Source organism: Gavia stellata, chromosome 14 (assembly GCF_030936135.1).
Source record: "Gavia stellata isolate bGavSte3 chromosome 14, bGavSte3.hap2, whole genome shotgun sequence".
In the NCBI taxonomy this organism is placed as follows: Eukaryota; Metazoa; Chordata; class Aves; order Gaviiformes; family Gaviidae; genus Gavia; species Gavia stellata.
This window is the reverse complement of record NC_082607.1, coordinates 11,591,312-11,608,286: the sequence shown is the minus strand read 5'-3', so window position 1 is coordinate 11,608,286 and position 16,975 is coordinate 11,591,312. Positions and strand designations below refer to the sequence as shown.

The 16,975-nt window shown below is 46.2% G+C and overlaps 3 protein-coding genes across 5 annotated transcripts; 1 reads left to right on the top strand and 2 right to left on the bottom strand.

The window, feature by feature from the left end:
* Positions 1–176: 176 nt before the first annotated feature.
* CMC4 (C-X9-C motif containing 4) lies at positions 177–10,295 on the bottom strand. Of its 3 annotated transcripts, XM_059824626.1 has the most exons (4): positions 10,267–10,288; positions 9,810–9,865; positions 4,589–4,656; positions 177–1,246 (listed from the first exon to the last, which is right to left on the bottom strand). In XM_059824626.1, the coding sequence occupies exons 3-4, from the start codon at positions 4,644–4,646 to the stop codon at positions 1,077–1,079; spliced, it is 228 nt and encodes a 75-aa protein (XP_059680609.1). In that variant the 5' UTR covers positions 4,647–4,656; positions 9,810–9,865; positions 10,267–10,288; the 3' UTR covers positions 177–1,076. The 3 variants fall into 3 exon arrangements, with proteins under 3 accessions (XP_059680609.1, XP_059680608.1, XP_009820568.1); XM_059824625.1 differs by lacking the exon at positions 9,810–9,865 and having other exon boundaries at positions 10,267–10,295; XM_009822266.2 differs by lacking the exons at positions 9,810–9,865; positions 10,267–10,288 and adding an exon at positions 5,633–5,773.
* On the bottom strand, positions 5,788–6,650 carry MTCP1 (mature T cell proliferation 1). Its single transcript, XM_009822267.2, has 4 exons — positions 6,368–6,650; positions 6,099–6,269; positions 5,894–5,945; positions 5,788–5,812 (listed from the first exon to the last, which is right to left on the bottom strand). Exons 1-3 carry the CDS (start codon positions 6,473–6,475, stop codon positions 5,898–5,900), a joined length of 327 nt encoding a protein of 108 aa, XP_009820569.1. The 5' UTR covers positions 6,476–6,650; the 3' UTR covers positions 5,788–5,812; positions 5,894–5,897.
* A 418-nt stretch (positions 10,296–10,713) lies between the features above and the next one.
* On the top strand, positions 10,714–16,496 carry BRCC3 (BRCA1/BRCA2-containing complex subunit 3). The gene is made up of 8 exons (XM_059824623.1): positions 10,714–10,818; positions 11,248–11,367; positions 12,001–12,088; positions 12,775–12,863; positions 13,488–13,543; positions 14,132–14,263; positions 14,822–14,865; positions 15,758–16,496. Exons 1-8 carry the CDS (start codon positions 10,714–10,716, stop codon positions 15,907–15,909), a joined length of 786 nt encoding a protein of 261 aa, XP_059680606.1. The 3' UTR covers positions 15,910–16,496.
* Positions 16,497–16,975: the final 479 nt, after the last annotated feature.

Below are 16,975 nucleotides of genomic sequence, written 5' to 3'. Positions count from 1 at the left end.
GCACCCACTGAGGTGCCTGGACTCCTGCTACAGGGGACGGAGAGACTTAGACAGCTCTTGAGGGTGATGCAGGAACCTGTCTACCGAGCTCTTTCTACAGGTCACAGGAAATTCTGCATGGGTGAGAGCTTCTGAAAAGCCATCTCTCCCTAGGGTCCAGACACAGCCGGCTTGTGAGTGAGTCTGGAATGCTGTGTTGAAAGCAAGTGCCTACAACTGCTTGTTCAGTAAGCAGCACCTAAATCAGTTCTTGGATCTAGCCCAGGGCTTTGTGACAGGCCTCTGGGTACCAGCGGGTTGAACTATGCTGGGTTCATAACATATTGCTTAAAGGTGTTCAATTATACATAAATTTATAAATTTTATATCAACAGTCAGATCTTTCAAATGAATATTGCTTTTTTTTTTTTAAAAAATCCTATTCCTGTAGCAATCCCTGAAATAATGTTCCTGTAACATCTTTGTCATGCAAATAGCAGCGTGTAGGCAATTCAAATATAAAGTAACCAAAAGTCTGTCCAGTGGGAAAGTGAGGCACTTAGGCAAAGTAACTTGTAGTCACTCATGATCTATACAAGACCTAGGAACAATTCCCAGACCTGATTCCCATTCTTGAGCTTGAACCACTGGACAGGCAAATGTCTGGAACTACTGCATGATGGCAGCAATACCTTTGCTGTGTCAAGACAGGCTTGTTTCATGTGTCACACTTAAACTCACTCCCTTTTCTGAGCTCATTTCCTGTACCTCTCACTCCAACAGCCAGAATAACTTGGTTCCAGTTCTCCATTTTGAGAGCAAGGATGGATTAGAATAAGGTAAGCATTCTAAAAACATCAAGTTGACTTTTCACAGACACAGGTGCGATGCAAAGACAATGTAGATGATGTTTTGGTAGAGAAAATAAAGTCTGTTAACCAGGCCATCTGTTGGTACTGCGTTATACTTTTTGGTGTGCCGGACGGTGTGTTCTAGGAGCGATCTGGCTTTCCTGAAAGTCTAAAGAAGGCTTGAAAAAACACACACGAGCTCTGCAGGTTAGTCTGTGCTCCGGCACCTGCTGGAGCTGCATTGTGTTACTGAGGTGCTGGGGGAATTCCTTCTGAAGTCGCCTTAAACTTTTCTCTCTCCCTTTCTTCTTTCTCAAACCCTGAACAACAGATGGATCTGCCCTTGGGGTACCGGGTGCAGCACTTCCGCATCTCCTGAAGCATGGTTTCACACTTAGACTCCAGGTAGTTGTTCACTGGAAAATAAGAAGGAGACACTAAGTCTGCAGAGGGGAACAGGCTTTGTCCCCGGAGGGGACACATCTAGCCCAGCCCTTCAGCTGCTGGGCAATGTGTTTCTCTGGAAAGCAAGAGCTGCTTAGAAGCATTTCATCACTTTCTCTGCTCTACAAAAATCTCTCTTTAGTTTCAGCTATCTAAAGCCATGCAAAGGCAGACCTGCTGTTGTGGATGGGAGCATCTTCAGTCTCCCAGTTTTGTAGCTATCACCTCTCACTACAGTAAGAATGAGGCTTCCCTTCAATCCTTACTTTCTTTATCCTGTGTGCTTTTAAGCTGGATCTTGTCATCCATGGTCTTCAACCCAGCTGCGATGTCGTTATAATGTTTACAGCTGAGTGTAAATATAAGAGCATCCAAAGAGGACTTGGTATAAACAGGGACATGTGCACCCTTCAGCACTGAGGGGTTTGTAAAAGCAAGGGTGAGGAGCATGACTGCCAACCTCCTACTGGTGGCCTGTTGTGGGCAGGCTGTAGCTTTGCAGTGTAACTGAAGCAGGCAGCATGCTAGCAGGAACGCTTAGCCAGATGCCAGCAGCCAAATCCAACTGCACAGAGCCAGTGACATAACCATCTTCCACACAAAGGTCCCACCTCTAGCTCAGGAGGTCCCTTAGCCACACAACTGTTACTTGACTTCCTTTCACTTTCCTTCCTAGGCTTCTCCTCTTGGACACTGCCAGAGCTGGGACATGGGGCTAAATGAGCTCCTAGTCTGACCTGGGATGACTGGGCTCACATCTTTGTGCACGGCACAGCTATGCCCACCTCTGTACTTTCTCCATATTGCCTTTGTTTCAGGCTCCAAGAGACTTCACCGCACCAGCAGGTTCAGGCACTGCAGGACACAGGTGATTTTCCAGCATCCTTTCTGCCCTAGTGCTTTGCTGGCTGCCACTGTCAGCTGAGGTGGCGAAGCCCACAGTGCTTTGCAGTGCTGGCCACCAGGCTCTCGGAGAGAAGCCCTGTGGGTATGAGAGCAGACTGAGTCTGTGGCTTGAATTAATAACTATCTGACTGTCTGCGTAGAAGTGCAGGGTGTGCAGAGCTACCCGCTCTGCCTTGGATGAGCTATGCAATCACTACATCGCTGCACTCACCCCTCACCTGCCACTGATTTTTAAAAGACTAAAAGAAGCAACAGTAACCCAATGTGAGACAAACACAGCACCCGCTGGTGAGCCCAGAAAGCAGCACTGAATGCCTTCCAATGAACAAGCAAGCCAGCCTACTCTGATCGCTGGGCTATGAATTCCCTAACTAACTGGGTTGGTGAGTAACCTGCAACACAAGCACAGAGGTCACCCCTGAGAAAAAGGTTATGGTGAGTTACAACAGGACCTTGGAGAAGAGAGCTAATCTCTCTCTGCCATAACCTGCCTAAGATGAGTGCTCCAAGGCTCTCCTAACTGATCCTCTGCCTGTGCAGGTTTGTTTCTAAAACTACGGCTACATACAGGCACACCCTGATATCTGTCAAGGATATATTCCTGAAAAGCACAACGGTTATTCATCCAATGGACAGCAGAACACAAAAGAGATTTACAGTGGGCATTCAGTCTCACAGAGGAAGCAGGCAAGATCTTTTGGAACAATGACGCACTCTAAAATCAGCCTTTGAAAAGCCAGCATGTTCCAAAGGTCCTGCTTCTGCCCTCCGTCCTCTGCACTGTGTACACTGTCTCTGCTCTGTTAAGGCTCTGTATACATCTTCTATCGCATTAATTCTTACAGGGAAAAATTGCTTTGCTGTCTGTCAACTCAGCTGCTTCATCTGTGCATCTCGGACAACTCCACAGCATGATAATACATGAACAACAACAGCACTCCAAAATGATAGCTACAGAAGCAGTAAACAGCGGAGTGTGCATGTAGCAGAGTCAAAGAGCTTCTTTGCTAACACTTAACCGTTCAGATCAAATCTGTACACGCACCTACACAGGTAAAACACTTGCAATAACCTCCATGAATGTTATAAAAAGAACATTGTCACAGATGGGACCAAAACAGGGACAAACATTAGCTTTTAAGTGCTGTTACAATGGGGGGCGAAGGCAGCCCTTCATGGGATAATGCTCCAAACCAGGAAGACAGTAAAAGGTAATATTTAGACAAATGTAGGAGACATGTAGAGGGGGTTGTTTGAGCCCTTGCTTTGAGCTGAACACAGCTTCCAAAAAACAATCCTGGGAAAGACAGACATCTATCAGTAACTGACTATTGCTTTTCCATGCTTTTTCCCAGATGCTTTTCCTCCTACGCTCCTCCCCAGCCACCGGGGTTGCTCTGTTACCTCCACAGATTGCAATCACTGTGTTTGCTGCAGCCTGCAAAGCCATCCCTCTACTTCCCCAGCAAGACCCCCTCCTCCCTGCCTGCTGTATTTCAGCTAACCTGCTTGTAGTCTGCAAATAAATTAAAGGCAGAAATGAGTTGCTGTGGAACTGGCCTGGCTAATTTTAGCTGTGGCATTGCTAGCCTCCTGCCTTGTCATCCCTGGTCTAACACCATGAGTTATTCTCACGTGAAGCTCAGAGCATGCTGGCTAAGGGCTCCACCAGGTTAAGTTAGGAAGAACTCTTTCCCATATGGCTGAGCTGCCTTGGCACAGAGGAATGCTTTCTCTTATTCATTCCATAAGGCAAACCCTTTTCCAAAAAGCAACAGAAGTTTTTTTAAAATATTGTCCTCTGAAAGTAACAAGTGGGCTCTCCCTAACTCAGGCTCCCAAAATACATTATCACATAATCTCCCTTGCCCCTACAAATATTTAGCTAAGCTAATACAAAACAGCTATTAAAGGTCTCCAGAGGGAGACTATCGCATACCTTAAGGCCAGATCACATACACCTAGCCTGTTCCTGACAGACATCTGTCTGACCTGCTCTTAAAATACCCCTGGAGCTAGACGCTCTGCAGTCTTCCCATACAACCCACCCACTACCTCACTACCCACTCTGTAAGAGAGCTTATTATAATGTCTAGCTCTCCCCGCCTACAGCCAAGTCCCAAGACTACACATGGGATCTAACTACCAGCATGGAGAACACTCTGAAATAAGCACAACATTACTGTTAAAAATGCTCTGTTTTGTACTAATGGTGTCTCGTTATTTACAATCAAGCACAAGGGACTTCTACTAAAACCACACATTATAATTTTGTTTGCTGTGCAACCAGGTGATGCTAATGTGCTTGCTTTCTTCCTTCTCAAGGTGAAAGGAGAAGAGGGTTAGGTTAAAAGAATTAAGTTCCACCAAAAATCAAGACACCAAAAAGACAAAATGACACTTAGTACCTTGCAAGCATTTCTGTATTTCACAGGCTTGTTTCTGGCAGGGATCCTTCTGGGACATGTTCAGAGAACTAAAATGATAGGAAAATGTTACTGTAGAAACAACATGATTTTCAGGGGACTCAGGGGGGCAAGACACTGTCTTAAAGCCAAGGCTTTAAAGATCTCCCAATTTCCCTCTCTATCACAGACAGTTCAGAAAACATCTATTGCTTCTTGCAGATGCCTGCCAACATACATAAGAATTCTCTGTGGCTGGTTAAAGGATGATAATGTGAACAATGAATACGGAAAGTTTTGTTGCTAGGCTTGAAGGCCTTTTTCTTTTCTCTGGTCAAAATGTGTCCTCTTTTACTTGGATGCACAAAGATTCCAGCAAAGATTCAAATTAACATGGCTGACTAATTTTAACAGTTCTGTGCCTCTAGACCTTATACTAAAACATGTATTTGTGTAAAAGTCCTCTCTGTGAGCTCTACACAACCAAGGATTTGGTGTTAGTCGTATAACTGCAGCTGGAGGAGGCATTTTAAAAAACCCAACCAAACAAAACAACTTAGTTGTGTATGTCCCATAAAGACAAAAAGAAGGGGTTTTTTTGTTTATTTGTTCCAGGAGAAACTCTCTTGGAAATATCCGCCCCCCCCCCCCCCCAAAAAAAAAAAAAAAAAAAAAGCAGACTGGAGGACAGCTCCGTCTTGTTCAAATCCCTAGAAAGTGGGATTTCAGACACTCAATTTGACTTTCTGCAGCTGTGACGCCTGTAACTGTAATCTTCTGTGAGAGATCAAAAGACAAGCAAAAACTGGTGGTACTAGTAGTTGGATGGGAGACCTCTACAGGAAAGCACCGCTGTTACCAAAAGCAGTGGTGGGACTTCAGCTCCCTCTGAGCCACAGTTCACCTCCTGCCCCTGCCCCGAGCTAGGGAGGTGCTGCCTTTCAAATTTCTGATAATTCACCAGCCCACAGCACTTTTCAATATCACTAGGGCAATATCTCCAGCATCCTGGCCAAACTCCACTTGGGGCAATTACATTCTGCCTACCTAAAACTCCCCCTGATGTTTCACTTGGACACAATACTCCTCTTCACTGCCTGTCCTAAACTCTTGTGTGATGTTGCTGTGTGTTGTTTAACTGCTTCCACCCCAGAGGTGGCTGCATTTCAGTGGAGAGAGAATCATTTATTGTACAAAATATACGACATCTTCCTAGAGCCACTGCTCCTGAAAGACAAAAATTCATATTAAAGAATGACTGGGAATAAACAGAGCACAGTACAAAGCAGGGGTAATGTCTACACATACCATATTAATCACCAGGCACGAGTTTAAGCAGCAGTTCTTCAACACCACCAAGCTGTAAGCGACAAGGAAAAGTTCAATACGTCTACAGTTACTGTGGCTGAGCTAATGGACTTCAACAAAACAACAGTCCTTTGCCGTCCCTCAAGGATCTCAAATGACTTCACAAACAGGCATGACTATGGTCTATTGGTGCCACCATCCTTACCATGAGATGGTGCTCTATCTCCCAAACGCGAGAGTTACTATCCCTGTACTGCTCACCCTGGGACAGCTGCCACATATGAGGCAGCCGGGATGGGGGGAGCTGGCTGGGTCGCAGCGCCTCACCCAGGGGAACCTGAACTCTTTGGATCCGAGCCCTCAGCATACCTTCCTCCTGGGGGAAAGTAACAAAAAGAGCAGGCAGTTACTGGCAATGCAGTAGAGGCACCTGCAATAGCAAAGCTACAATCACTGGGAAGCTCAGACACTTGCCTCTTCTGTAGCCACAAGCCACGTTTTGCGGTGCTCATCGCAGTAAACACCTACGCGTCGCACCCACAGTCGGACAGGAGGAGCGCCAGCGTGCCCTCCTTCTGCCATTCCCTCAGTCACTTCAGGATGCTCCAGTTAGGTGGACGGCATCAACCCGCAGGATGCACGCATGGTATCTTTAGCTCTGAATACATTGACGGAGAAAGCTCTCAGACCTCAAAGGCACCCCTGGGTGGCGTCTGACTTATTGTATGAGATGCTATGTGTTGAAATGTCCCTAAAAGTCAGCTTGGGAAACTAAGGTGGTACCTAAGTGAACAGAAATTTCGTGACAAGTTGTACACTGGGACACGCGTGCTGTATGGCGTTTGTAAGGCATTCTGGGGCAAAAGGTGCTATTGGTAAAAAGTTAAACCCTGTGAATATTGGCTTTGTTTATTCCACTAACAGTCCTACTAACAGTCTTTCTGTAAATAGAAAAAAAAAAAAAGAAAAAGAAAAAAGTGATTTACACAGGAGTTCCGTGGCTAATGGTGGTATAAATCCCAAAACCAAAACTTGTGACAAGAGGTGAAATTAGCTTAACAAGAATGAAGATCACTCTGGAGACAAAGCATGAAACTCCGTATGCACGACTCTCATATTTGGAACTTGCAGAGCTGTCATTGTGAAGGGTCCTTCGTCTCATCTCTCAAGAGGACGGCAGCATTGTCCAGTCATATACAAGCTTCTCGTGAATAGCTCTCGTGACTTTGCGTAGTTCGGCTTTTAGATGGTTACAGAGAGCCACTGATACCAGCAGGGGCAAAGGAATTTTGGACATTGAGGTGGTTCTTCCTACTGGAATTTTTGTTTAACAGCAAGTTTATCTGTATACCAGTTAGATCAAGCTGAGCCATTAGCAAATGAAGGTCAGGGGAAATGATTCTCTCTTTGAACCCTAGAAGAGGTAATCAAAATGGTACAGACAGTCTTCATTCTTTATCTAGGTTTAAAGTAGAACAGAATTAAGCTGTAATACATATAATCTCCTCCTGCTATGAAGCAGATGCGATGCAATATTCCTATCCCAGTGAAACACAGTGGTCTTCTGAAAACTTCTAAAGTTATAAGGCATATTTCAGACAGGAGCAAGAAAATCTGGGTACAAAATAAAGTAGGGAAAGTCAGAGAAAAAATTGTTATACATTGGGGTACATATATAACAGGAAATACACTTCCATGTTGCCTTCTATATCTTACATCAGTGCTTCTCTACTTTTTTTCAATCAAAGGATCACTTAGCCTTTTTGAAAACAAAACACCAACCATGGATCAGCCTGAACAGCACTGTCTCAGTATTTCAATTTCTAACGAAGAAAACTTTGAATGTTCTTTTATTATTTCTTTGTCTCCCATTCTGTTTGTTTCCTTGCTGATTGTGTGGGAACGTGTATGTGTATTATAAAAAGCATCACTGTTCTGAAGACCATCTTGTGATGTGGTACAGCCATTCCAAGCAATGCCCCAGCAGCTGGATCACTGGCATTTAAAGGAATGTGACAGCAGACTGACAAGCCTCACAAGGCCGTCAAGAATAAGCTATGAGGGTTAAAGGGACATTTCTGTAAGTCCTTTTTATTCTGCTTTACCCTAAGTCACTTTACAAATTTAAGCCCACGTGTGGAAGTCACTTTGCCCAACAGTGAAATGCAGCAATCACCACTGCTCATTTTCAGTCAGCTGAATGTAATCACCCAGGTTGGAATTCGGCCAGGATACTCTCCTACTCTGCAGTAAACTGCCAAAAGCTCCATTATGACCAAAAATGCTCAAGAACTTGCTTTTATTCCATTCAAAGCTGAAATTTCTACAGCTCATCATCCCCAGAACCAGAAGACTCAAGACTGACTTCAGTATTGGAAAAATATTACTCAGTAAGTGAACAGTATTTCCTACAGCAAGTAAACTCTCCTGGAAGGTCTCCTATCCAAACACTAACCTGGTTCAGTCTTGCTGAACTACAGGTAGGAGGACTAAAACACAACATGTATGTTTGTGTTTATTGTGTATGAACATGGTAGTAATGATAGGTACAGGACCGACAGAACAAGGTCTCATGCAGAGGACACTGTGCAGAATGGGCAACGGTTAACACGTGTTTTTACCCTTTGCCCCACTAATTTGTCCCAAACTTCCTCCGAACTCCACAGTTCTGAATTCAGTTGCCAAAGTTCAAAGACCCAGTCTGGCCTCTCTTTTCAACAGTCTCCAAGACTGTTATGAAGGTGCCCAGGTAGTGGCACAAATAAAATCTTGAGGTCAGGCAAAACCATCAATTGGGTTTGAAGTAAGACAAGTCTGTCTTTAGTACTTAAACATACAAAAGAAACAGGAGATTTGAAAAAGCATGCGCTTTGCACCTGAAACTCTAAGAAGGGAAAAACATATACAATTCCTATTTTAGCAGATTTTATCAGAAAGCAATAAAAAGCCCGAAGGAAGCCATGGGTGAGAGGCAAGTAAGCTTACTTATATTTAAAACAAGTTGTAAAACCTGTTTCTTATATTGCTTGCTTCATAATCTATTAAAAAACCCACATCCAACAGAAAACCAATCACTTAAATTTGCAGGATTGCAGCGTCATCCTTTGACACAGATTTTAATGTTCCCATCAAACTAATTGCAGAAGTCTGAGCTGTTTAAGATATTGATTTGGGGAGATTTAAAGCCCTATCCCCATGGACGGGAACAAGACTTGCAAGTATTCCGTCCATCTCAGCATCAGGCCTTAGAAGTTTAATGCTGTTATGGGACCTAGGTGGATTTGTGAGCCACACAATACGTGAATAAATGTGAAAATGGCCAGGAGGAAGACTGCATCTTGTGGTGAAGACAATTTATTTGCTTATAAATTGGGTACATTAAAACATTTTACGAAAACAGTGAAAGAAATTGCTCCAGCTGCTGCTTGGACCATCCCCAGAGCTGGAACTCAGCAAGCTGAACAAACACCACCCTTTATTACCTTCTATTTTAAAAAGGCACTGGGTCAGATTTTTAGAAGAGTTCAGCTGCCATTTAGGTGCCAAGGAATAAAAGTGATGCTGTGGCTCAGTGAATTGGCCACAGTGTTGTGCTAACATGGCTACACAGCTTCTGGACCAAGGCTGGCCAGTTTCACCTTCCAGCGGGGAGTGTACAGCTGCCTGCACACCTCTGGGCACACACCCTTCAGGGAGCTAACAGGGAGCTAAGCTTTCCTGAAAAAAACAGCCTGTGTCTTGCAACAAGTCAGTGATCAGATGAGCTGTCTGCTGATGTAAGGGCATGTTGTCTCACTCTAAAGCTTCTTCTTGGGGGTTTGGACTCTACTCTGCCCGGAGCACTCGCCCCAAGGAAGCACCTCCGTGACTCCACTCTCTGCTCTGCCTGATCTACTGAGGGGTAGCAGATGCTCACCGACCAGCCGGGGCTGTCCAGCAGTTTGGGGAGGGAAGGTCTAGCTTTGGTAGGATCTAAAGAAACAGGAAGACAAAAAGAGATGGACATAGTGTGGGGGGAGCCCCGGAGAAGGAAGGGGAGAACGAGGAAAGGGGTGCGGGAGCCGGGCCCGATGAAGGTCTGGCCGCGGAGGGGGTGTGGGGGGCGGTACGGACAAGGGGCGCAGGGAGGGCAGGATGGGGAGCGGGCGTGGGACCGGTGCGGGCGGCGGGCCGGCCGTGGCGAGGAGGAGGCGGGAAGGGCCGGGGAGGCCCGGCCGCCGCGGCGGGAAGAGGGCGCAGCATGTCTCCATAGCAACCGCCTCCCACCCGGGCCGGGCCTGCGGGGCTCGGCGGCCGCCCCTCGGTATGAGCCGGCACCAGGCAGAGCGGGAGGCGCCGGGCCGGGCCCCTCGGGCCGCCCGCCCGTGACCTACCTGCAGCCCCGCGCCAGGTGACAGCCAGCGCCGTGTGCACCGAGCAAAGCCTTCCCCCGCCCTCCCCTCTGACCCCGCAGCCTTCCCCCGGCTGCTCGCAGGCCCCAATGGCCGGCGCGCAGAGGAACCCCGCCTCAAGCCGGGTCGGGCCGCGCCGCCCCGTCCGCCCCGCCCCGTCCCCCTCCGCGCCGCCGCCCGCCCCGCCCCGCCGCGGGCAGTGGCTGCAGCACGGAACCCCGGGGCCACCGTTCGCGTGGGCGACACGGCGCTTCCGCCGCGCGGCACCGCTCGCCTCTCCGGAAGCCAGACTGCACCTTGGCCTCGCCGATTGGCTGGAAGGGCTAGCGAGCCCCGCTGGGCTTGGCCCTGCTGCCGAGGCGGGGGAGGTGGGGCCTGTCCCCGCCTGCTTCCGGGGGTGGTGGGGGAAGACGGGCGGGTGGTGGGAAGATGGCGGTGCAGGCGGTGCACTTGGAGGCCGACGCCTTCCTGGTGTGCCTCAACCACGCGCTCAGCACCGAGAAGGAGGAGGTCATGGGGCTCTGCATCGGCGAGGTACCGGGGCTGCCCCGGGGAGAGACGGGCGGCGCGCGGGGGACAGAGTGGGAGGACGTGCTGCCCGGGTGGGGCTCGTGGCCTGCGCCGGTGCGGGCCGTGGGATAGCGGTCTGCGGGCTCTTACCTTCCGAGTGGGGCTTGGTCACCGCGGCAAGGAGCGTTGTACACGCCTGTGGGGGGGCGGTTCCCCAGCAGAGCCGTGGCACTGCGACTCCGGCCTCCCCTCTCCGCTCCTGGCTAGCGCCGACTCGTAGTTCCAGCTGCTGTGAAAATCAAAGCTTAGAGTCAGGAAAGCTTCCCATCTGCACGCCTGACTGTACTCTGATGCGTACCTTTTCCCTACTGAAGGTATAGGAGGTGGCCTTTTCCTTGAGGGCGGTTGTTTCTTTAGCAGAGGAATGATTGATTTTTCCTTCTGTGTCATTAGGTTGACACCAGCCGAATTGTTCATATCCATTCTGTGATCATCCTGCGCCGCTCCGATAAGAGAAAAGACCGTGTGGAAATTTCGCCAGAGCAACTTTCAGCTGCTTCTACTGAAGCAGAGATATCCTTTAGTAGAGACAGAAGCAAACTTGCCAGTGAAGTGGTTTACCTCAGACCTCCTTTTATATGCTGTGTTTTAGACTTGTTCTAGTTGGCTTGAAGTTGTCTGCTGCTTTCCTCCTACAACTGTTTGGTTTGGAGGGCTGTGCTGGCAGTTGCCATTCTGTCTTTGTTGGTTGCAGCGTTTGTAGTGGAGTTGCATTACAACTGTTTTTTATAATTTTTTTGTATTTGGTCACAAGAAGAACTGAAGTGTGTTTTTGGGGGTGGGTAGCAGTTCAGTGGGGAGACTTAGTAGAAGATGAAACGTTGACAAGTCTCTGTTTCCAAGCGTGGTGCACTGGAGAGCCTTTTCCCTACATACACTCAAGGATGCTGGTTTGGACTGCTTGCTGCCATGTTGCTTACTGCCACATGCAAACAAAATCCAGTTTGCTTCTGCAGCAGTGGCATCCTGCCAGCAATGGGGAAAAGGCTTTCATCAGCTTCCTGCCATGTGTTTTGTCACCCCTCTAAAGTGATCTGGAATTCTGTTGACTGATGAGAAACTCTTTTAAAACTCTGTTGTTTTTTCTTGTACAAAAAACTTCTTCCATTTGCTCTATTGGTTTCAAAAGCACCTTGACTCACATACAGGTTGGCTGAAATGACGGGACGTCCCATGAGAGTTGTGGGCTGGTATCACTCTCATCCTCATATTACTGTCTGGCCATCGCATGTTGGTAAGAGCAGTCTTGGTCTAGGTTCTATATGAAAACTCACAGCTGGCTCATTGTATTACTCGATTTACTGGATTTTCAGAGCTGCACATTGCGACTATCAAAGTTTGGTTTCTCATATGTCTTCTGGTAGGACAAGGTTGTCTGGGTGGCCTTCAGGAACCTCTGCCAGTATAGCCCCATTCCTGTCTGTGTGCTCCACGTGCTCAAACAGCGCGTGACTCAGTAGTCACAGATCAGCTACTACTACTACTACTACTGTTCTTCCAGACAGGAAAACTAGATCTAGGGTGTGGGAAACAGCAAAAAAAGCTGTGGGAGTCATAGGCCTGCTGTGATGATTTTTGACATCTGAGTGTTAATGCAAAAAGGAAAACTTTTTTAAAAGAAGTGTGTGAGTATCTTATACGTGTTGGACATTATGGCTATATAGTGATCTGTGGCACCAGGCTGATGCTAAGATAATTTCTTTTTTTATTAACTCATCTTGTATTTTTAAGATTTGCTATTTAATTACATTTTAAATTGGATCAATTTTTTTTAAGTTAGTCACCCCGAGTAAGTACTTTAAAATAAAGCTTGTGACATTTGTTACCAAATTCCAGGTTACCCTTCAAAAGGTGGCAAATCTTTTTCCACTCCTTCAGGTGACCAGTGCAGTTCTTATTCTCATATTTCTTTGTCTGCAGATGTCCGCACACAAGCTATGTATCAGATGATGGACCAAGGTTTTGTAGGGCTTATCTTTTCCTGCTTCATTGAGGACAAAAACACAAAGGTAGGCAACTTAAAAATAGCAATTAACCCTCCAAGTACTCATGAAAAACATGAGCCCCAGGGCAAAGCTGAAATCCTTTGCTGCAGCCTGCAAGAAGTGCTGAGCTCTGCTCGGAGCACAGTCAAAGCACGGCTAGAATGGTGATGTTTGAATCATAATCCCAATGACAAAAGAATGAGTTATTAATTACTCTGTGCTGATCCACAGCCTGGCTCTCCAGCCAGCGGAGCTGGGCTGGTACTAGGGTTCTGGGACTGCATCAGATGGCCGTAGTATGTGTGTGCACTGAAATGTGTGAGTACCCTTCAGCTGTTCAGTCCAGCAGGTACAGCTTATTGCAACTCTGTGCCTCTAGCCTCTTTAGGAGATGCTGCTGTAGTGTGAAATAAGCTGAGGGTGGTGTCTAGGTTTTCCAGGTAGCTATTGTTTAAGATATTTTTCATAGTTAATGGTTCTGTCAGTATCTGCTTGTAAACAGTTCCAGCATACCAATCGAAGTGAAAAGCGTGTACCTTTGCAACCAGTTAAAAATGCTATTTGAAAGCATATTCTGCTCCCTAAAGGAACGTGTGGTTTTAGATGATTTTTTGCTCTTGGAATCTGACTTTCTGCTGTCTCTTTTAGACAGGCAGGATTCTCTACACTTGTTTCCAGTCCATTCAGGCCCAGAAGAGCTCAGAGTGAGTACAGCAGGAGAATATTATGTCCAGCGTCAGGTTGTATTTCATCTTGTTTCCCCTTTCTGGGTTGTCTCAAATAAGTAGCTTCTAGGCTTATCATGAGGAGCAAATATTGTATAGAGATGCCTGAATGAGGTCTCCTTACTTCTGCTAATGCAGGCTGCTTGAAGAGAATCTAAAGATTAGGACTGAGTAATTTAGCTTAGATAACTTAGTAGCTTGAGATTTCATGTAGGACACTGCAGTCTGGGTGTGAATTTGTGCTGTAATCCATTGTGTAGAAGGCCCACCCTTTTGGTTTCAACTCTAGAGGTCGAGGCTTCAAGCTTGCATGGAGTAGAGTCCCTACCAACCGCACACATGCTGTGCATCATATTGTCAGTACTGGCCATCTAGTTGCTTTAGCATTTTATCATTAAAATTTAACACAAGTGTGTGGCTATAAAAGGCTTCCATTTTCCTGTCAACTCAGACATGTGTTCCCAAAAGTAAACCTGCAGTGTGTTGGACAGACTGTTGCAGGTTTGTAGAAGTCCTTTTTTTGTTTTCTTTGCTGCTTGAAGTTAATTGTCTCTGATTCCCTTTTAGATACGAAAGGATTGAAATTCCTGTTCATGTTGTCCCCCATGAAACCATTGGGAAAGTGTGCCTAGAATCAGCTGTAGAGCTGCCCAAGATCCTTTGCCAAGAAGAGCAAGATGCCTACAGGAGAATTCACAGGTAACACCACCAGGGCTGCACCCCTCTCCAAGACTGTCTTTGCTAACATGTTCTACTGTTGCTGTACTTAAAATTACCATAACCTTAGCAGTGGTATAGAAAATAAGAAGCATTAGCAGCTCACGTGCCTTTGTAGGAGAACTGATTGAATACCTTCACATTAAGGAGTTCAAGTCCTCTCAGCCTTTCACACAAGAGCTAAGCGTAACTGCTCCTTTGCTGCAACAAAAAAAGAGCTAGAGTGTGTGAGCTAATGGTGGCACTTCAGTGGTGTTGTCTGTGTGTGAAAGTAATTAGTGTTCAATCAGGGTAAGAGTGCTGAGAAGAAGTCTGAAAAATTAGGTTCAATATCAGCTTTTTTTTTTTCTACCTCTGGTGTTCAACACTGATGTTTGTGTGCTGTAAGCTCTTTGTTATCCTTGTGAATGTACAGGGTTTCAACACGTGAAGAGTTTTAGATATACCTGCAGTGTCAGTGACTTGTAGGAAGCCTGGGTTTGGCTAATATGCAATTCACTGCTATCTTGTCACTAACCTGCATTCTGTTCATTCTCTTAGCCTCACGCATTTAGACTCCGTAACCAAGATTCATAATGGCTCAGGTAAGGATTCCTTTTTTGCATGCAATCCAGGATGCTGCTCCCAGAGTCAAAACAGTGTAGTCTTGAGCAGGGGTTGGTTTGGCTCTAACTTTGGGGGACAGTAGACCACAGCTGTGTCACAGCTTTGTCTTTTTCTTTGCCATACAATTCATTTCCAGTCACAAACACTGCATAACCCAGAGAATTCCCTGAGGCTTATCTTGTTACATAAATTCTAGTGGAGGAACAGAATTGTAACTAAACGCTTTAAAGGAAAACATCAAGGGCTGTAAAATAACCTAATCCTGGGGTTTATGAATGCTGTTGTATCCTTTGACCTTTGTACAATTGGTTAAAATTACAATACCTTGGGTTTGTTTGGTTTTTTGGGTTGGTTTGGTGGGTTTTTTTTGCTGTTAGAACAGCAAGGGGATTTTGGATTTGGTGAGTCTTAAAGTGGTGTCTGGCTGATGTATACGCATGCTTGCATCTCCTGATGCTTCCTGTATGTTATGTGCATATGTCATCTTTGCTTTTGCCAGTGAGATAGGTGAATCCTCATCCCGCTTCTGTTGCAAGATAAATACCCCATTGTCCATTCTCACCTGTTCAATAAATGAGGCATTCTTTGCTTCTGAATTTAGAAAATAATTAGCATCAATGACGATTTATATGCAGATTCCTGTTGTAGGTCTGTCATCCCTCCCCTGGGTGTCTAAAGATCGGATTGAAATAGCTTGTTTCTCTGTTTAGCAAGATGCTGATTCTGACTTTTCTGTGGGGATGTCTGATTGCCTTGGCCAGGATGTTGGAGGGTTTCTTTGGTTGTCTCTAACGCTCTTGGCTTTGGGGTTGTTGTAGCACGCCGAATCTTTTGTGTGTTTGTGCTGGCATATATTCTTGCTCTTTCCAGTGTTCACAAAGAACCTCTGCAGCCAGATGTCTGCCATCAGTGGGCCGCTTCTTCAGTGGCTGGAGGACAGACTAGAGCAGAACAAACAGCGGATGCAGGAGCTGCAGCAGGAGAAGGAGCAGCTCCTGGAGGAGCTAGCTGCTTTAGAGTGAAGGAGGAAATGCAGACTGTTGAGAAAAGAGACATGAAAAAAAACTCTGCAAGACCTACTCCTGGCTAAAGGGTGGCCCTACATTGCCTTACAGTGAAGATACTAGTTGTGTGTCTTCTCTTGCCCCATGCAGCACTTCTACAGGATAAGGGCTTTATTTGCCCCAGCTTGATGGAAAGCAGTGGTATCTCTCCAGGTGTTGCATGATGCAGTGCAGTTCTAGCTCAGTGGTTGGGCAGCACCTGAAGAGACTTCCGTTCCGGAGGGCACACACCTGGGGAACATGTTTCTCCCTCTGCTATATTTTGACAGAAGTCTTATTGCTTTGTACGTTTTCCAGGAGCCTAGAACAGGAGGGTTAGACAGGAAAAGTGTATCCCTGCAGTCATATCTGATGCTGCCAACTTTTACCTTCTTTTAGCAGCTTCAGTTGACTGTGATCTTACATCTAGTAATGTTCTGGTTTACTGATTATCCACCCAGACAGGTAAGAGGTGGGAGGGAAGCTTGGGAAGGGATCTGGAGGAACTTTGACATAGGATCTGTGTTCAGCATACTTCAAACCAAATAAAGAATTCCAAAGCCAGAGCTGTTCGGAGTAGAAATGAAATGGATGCTACGAAGTGCCAGTGCCTGCATTTTTTGGATACAGTCTTTATTCCCTTACTTCATGTAATGCTGTTGTGTGCCCAGCACTGAGGTCTACAAAATGGACTGTTTCTGCTGGCTCAGTGGGAGGAGTATGGTTCCCTCCCAGAGGGAAAAAGGTTGAGATGCTGAGAACCGATAGATATGCAAGCCTGTCATTCTTACATGCTGAACTTAATTGCAGAAATTTCATTAGATTGAAATGGAACAAAATACCTGTTGTTGAACTAATCCTTTAAATGTTCTTCAGAGTATCCCCCGTCATATAGATTGTCATCTGCATTCTGTTATGTGAAGTCTCATGTGAGCGAAGGAACCAACAGCACAGTTAAAACTTCTGTTTCAGCTCCTTGATTCTAATCTAAATCCTTACACAGGCAAGTAGATGAAAATGAGCTGCCTGCATTACTGCAGTGGAG

Coding starts and splice junctions, on each gene's coding strand:
- MTCP1 (XM_009822267.2), bottom strand. CDS start 6,475: ATGGCAGAAGGAGGGCACGCTGGCGCTCCTCCTGTCCGACTGTGGGTG. Junction 6,270..6,367: donor GGCTTGTGGCTACAGAAGAG/GCAAGTGTCTGA, acceptor ACTTTCCCCCAG/GAGGAAGGTATGCTGAGGGC. Junction 5,946..6,098: donor AGATAGAGCACCATCTCATG/GTAAGGATGGTG, acceptor TGTCGCTTACAG/CTTGGTGGTGTTGAAGAACT.
- BRCC3 (XM_059824623.1), top strand. CDS start 10,714: ATGGCGGTGCAGGCGGTGCACTTGGAGGCCGACGCCTTCCTGGTGTGC. Junction 10,819..11,247: donor TGGGGCTCTGCATCGGCGAG/GTACCGGGGCTG, acceptor CTGTGTCATTAG/GTTGACACCAGCCGAATTGT. Junction 14,264..14,821: donor GCCTACAGGAGAATTCACAG/GTAACACCACCA, acceptor TCATTCTCTTAG/CCTCACGCATTTAGACTCCG.
- CMC4 (XM_059824625.1), bottom strand. CDS start 4,646: ATGTCCCAGAAGGATCCCTGCCAGAAACAAGCCTGTGAAATACAGAAA. Junction 1,247..4,588: donor AATACAGAAATGCTTGCAAG/GTACTAAGTGTC, acceptor CTTATTTTCCAG/TGAACAACTACCTGGAGTCT.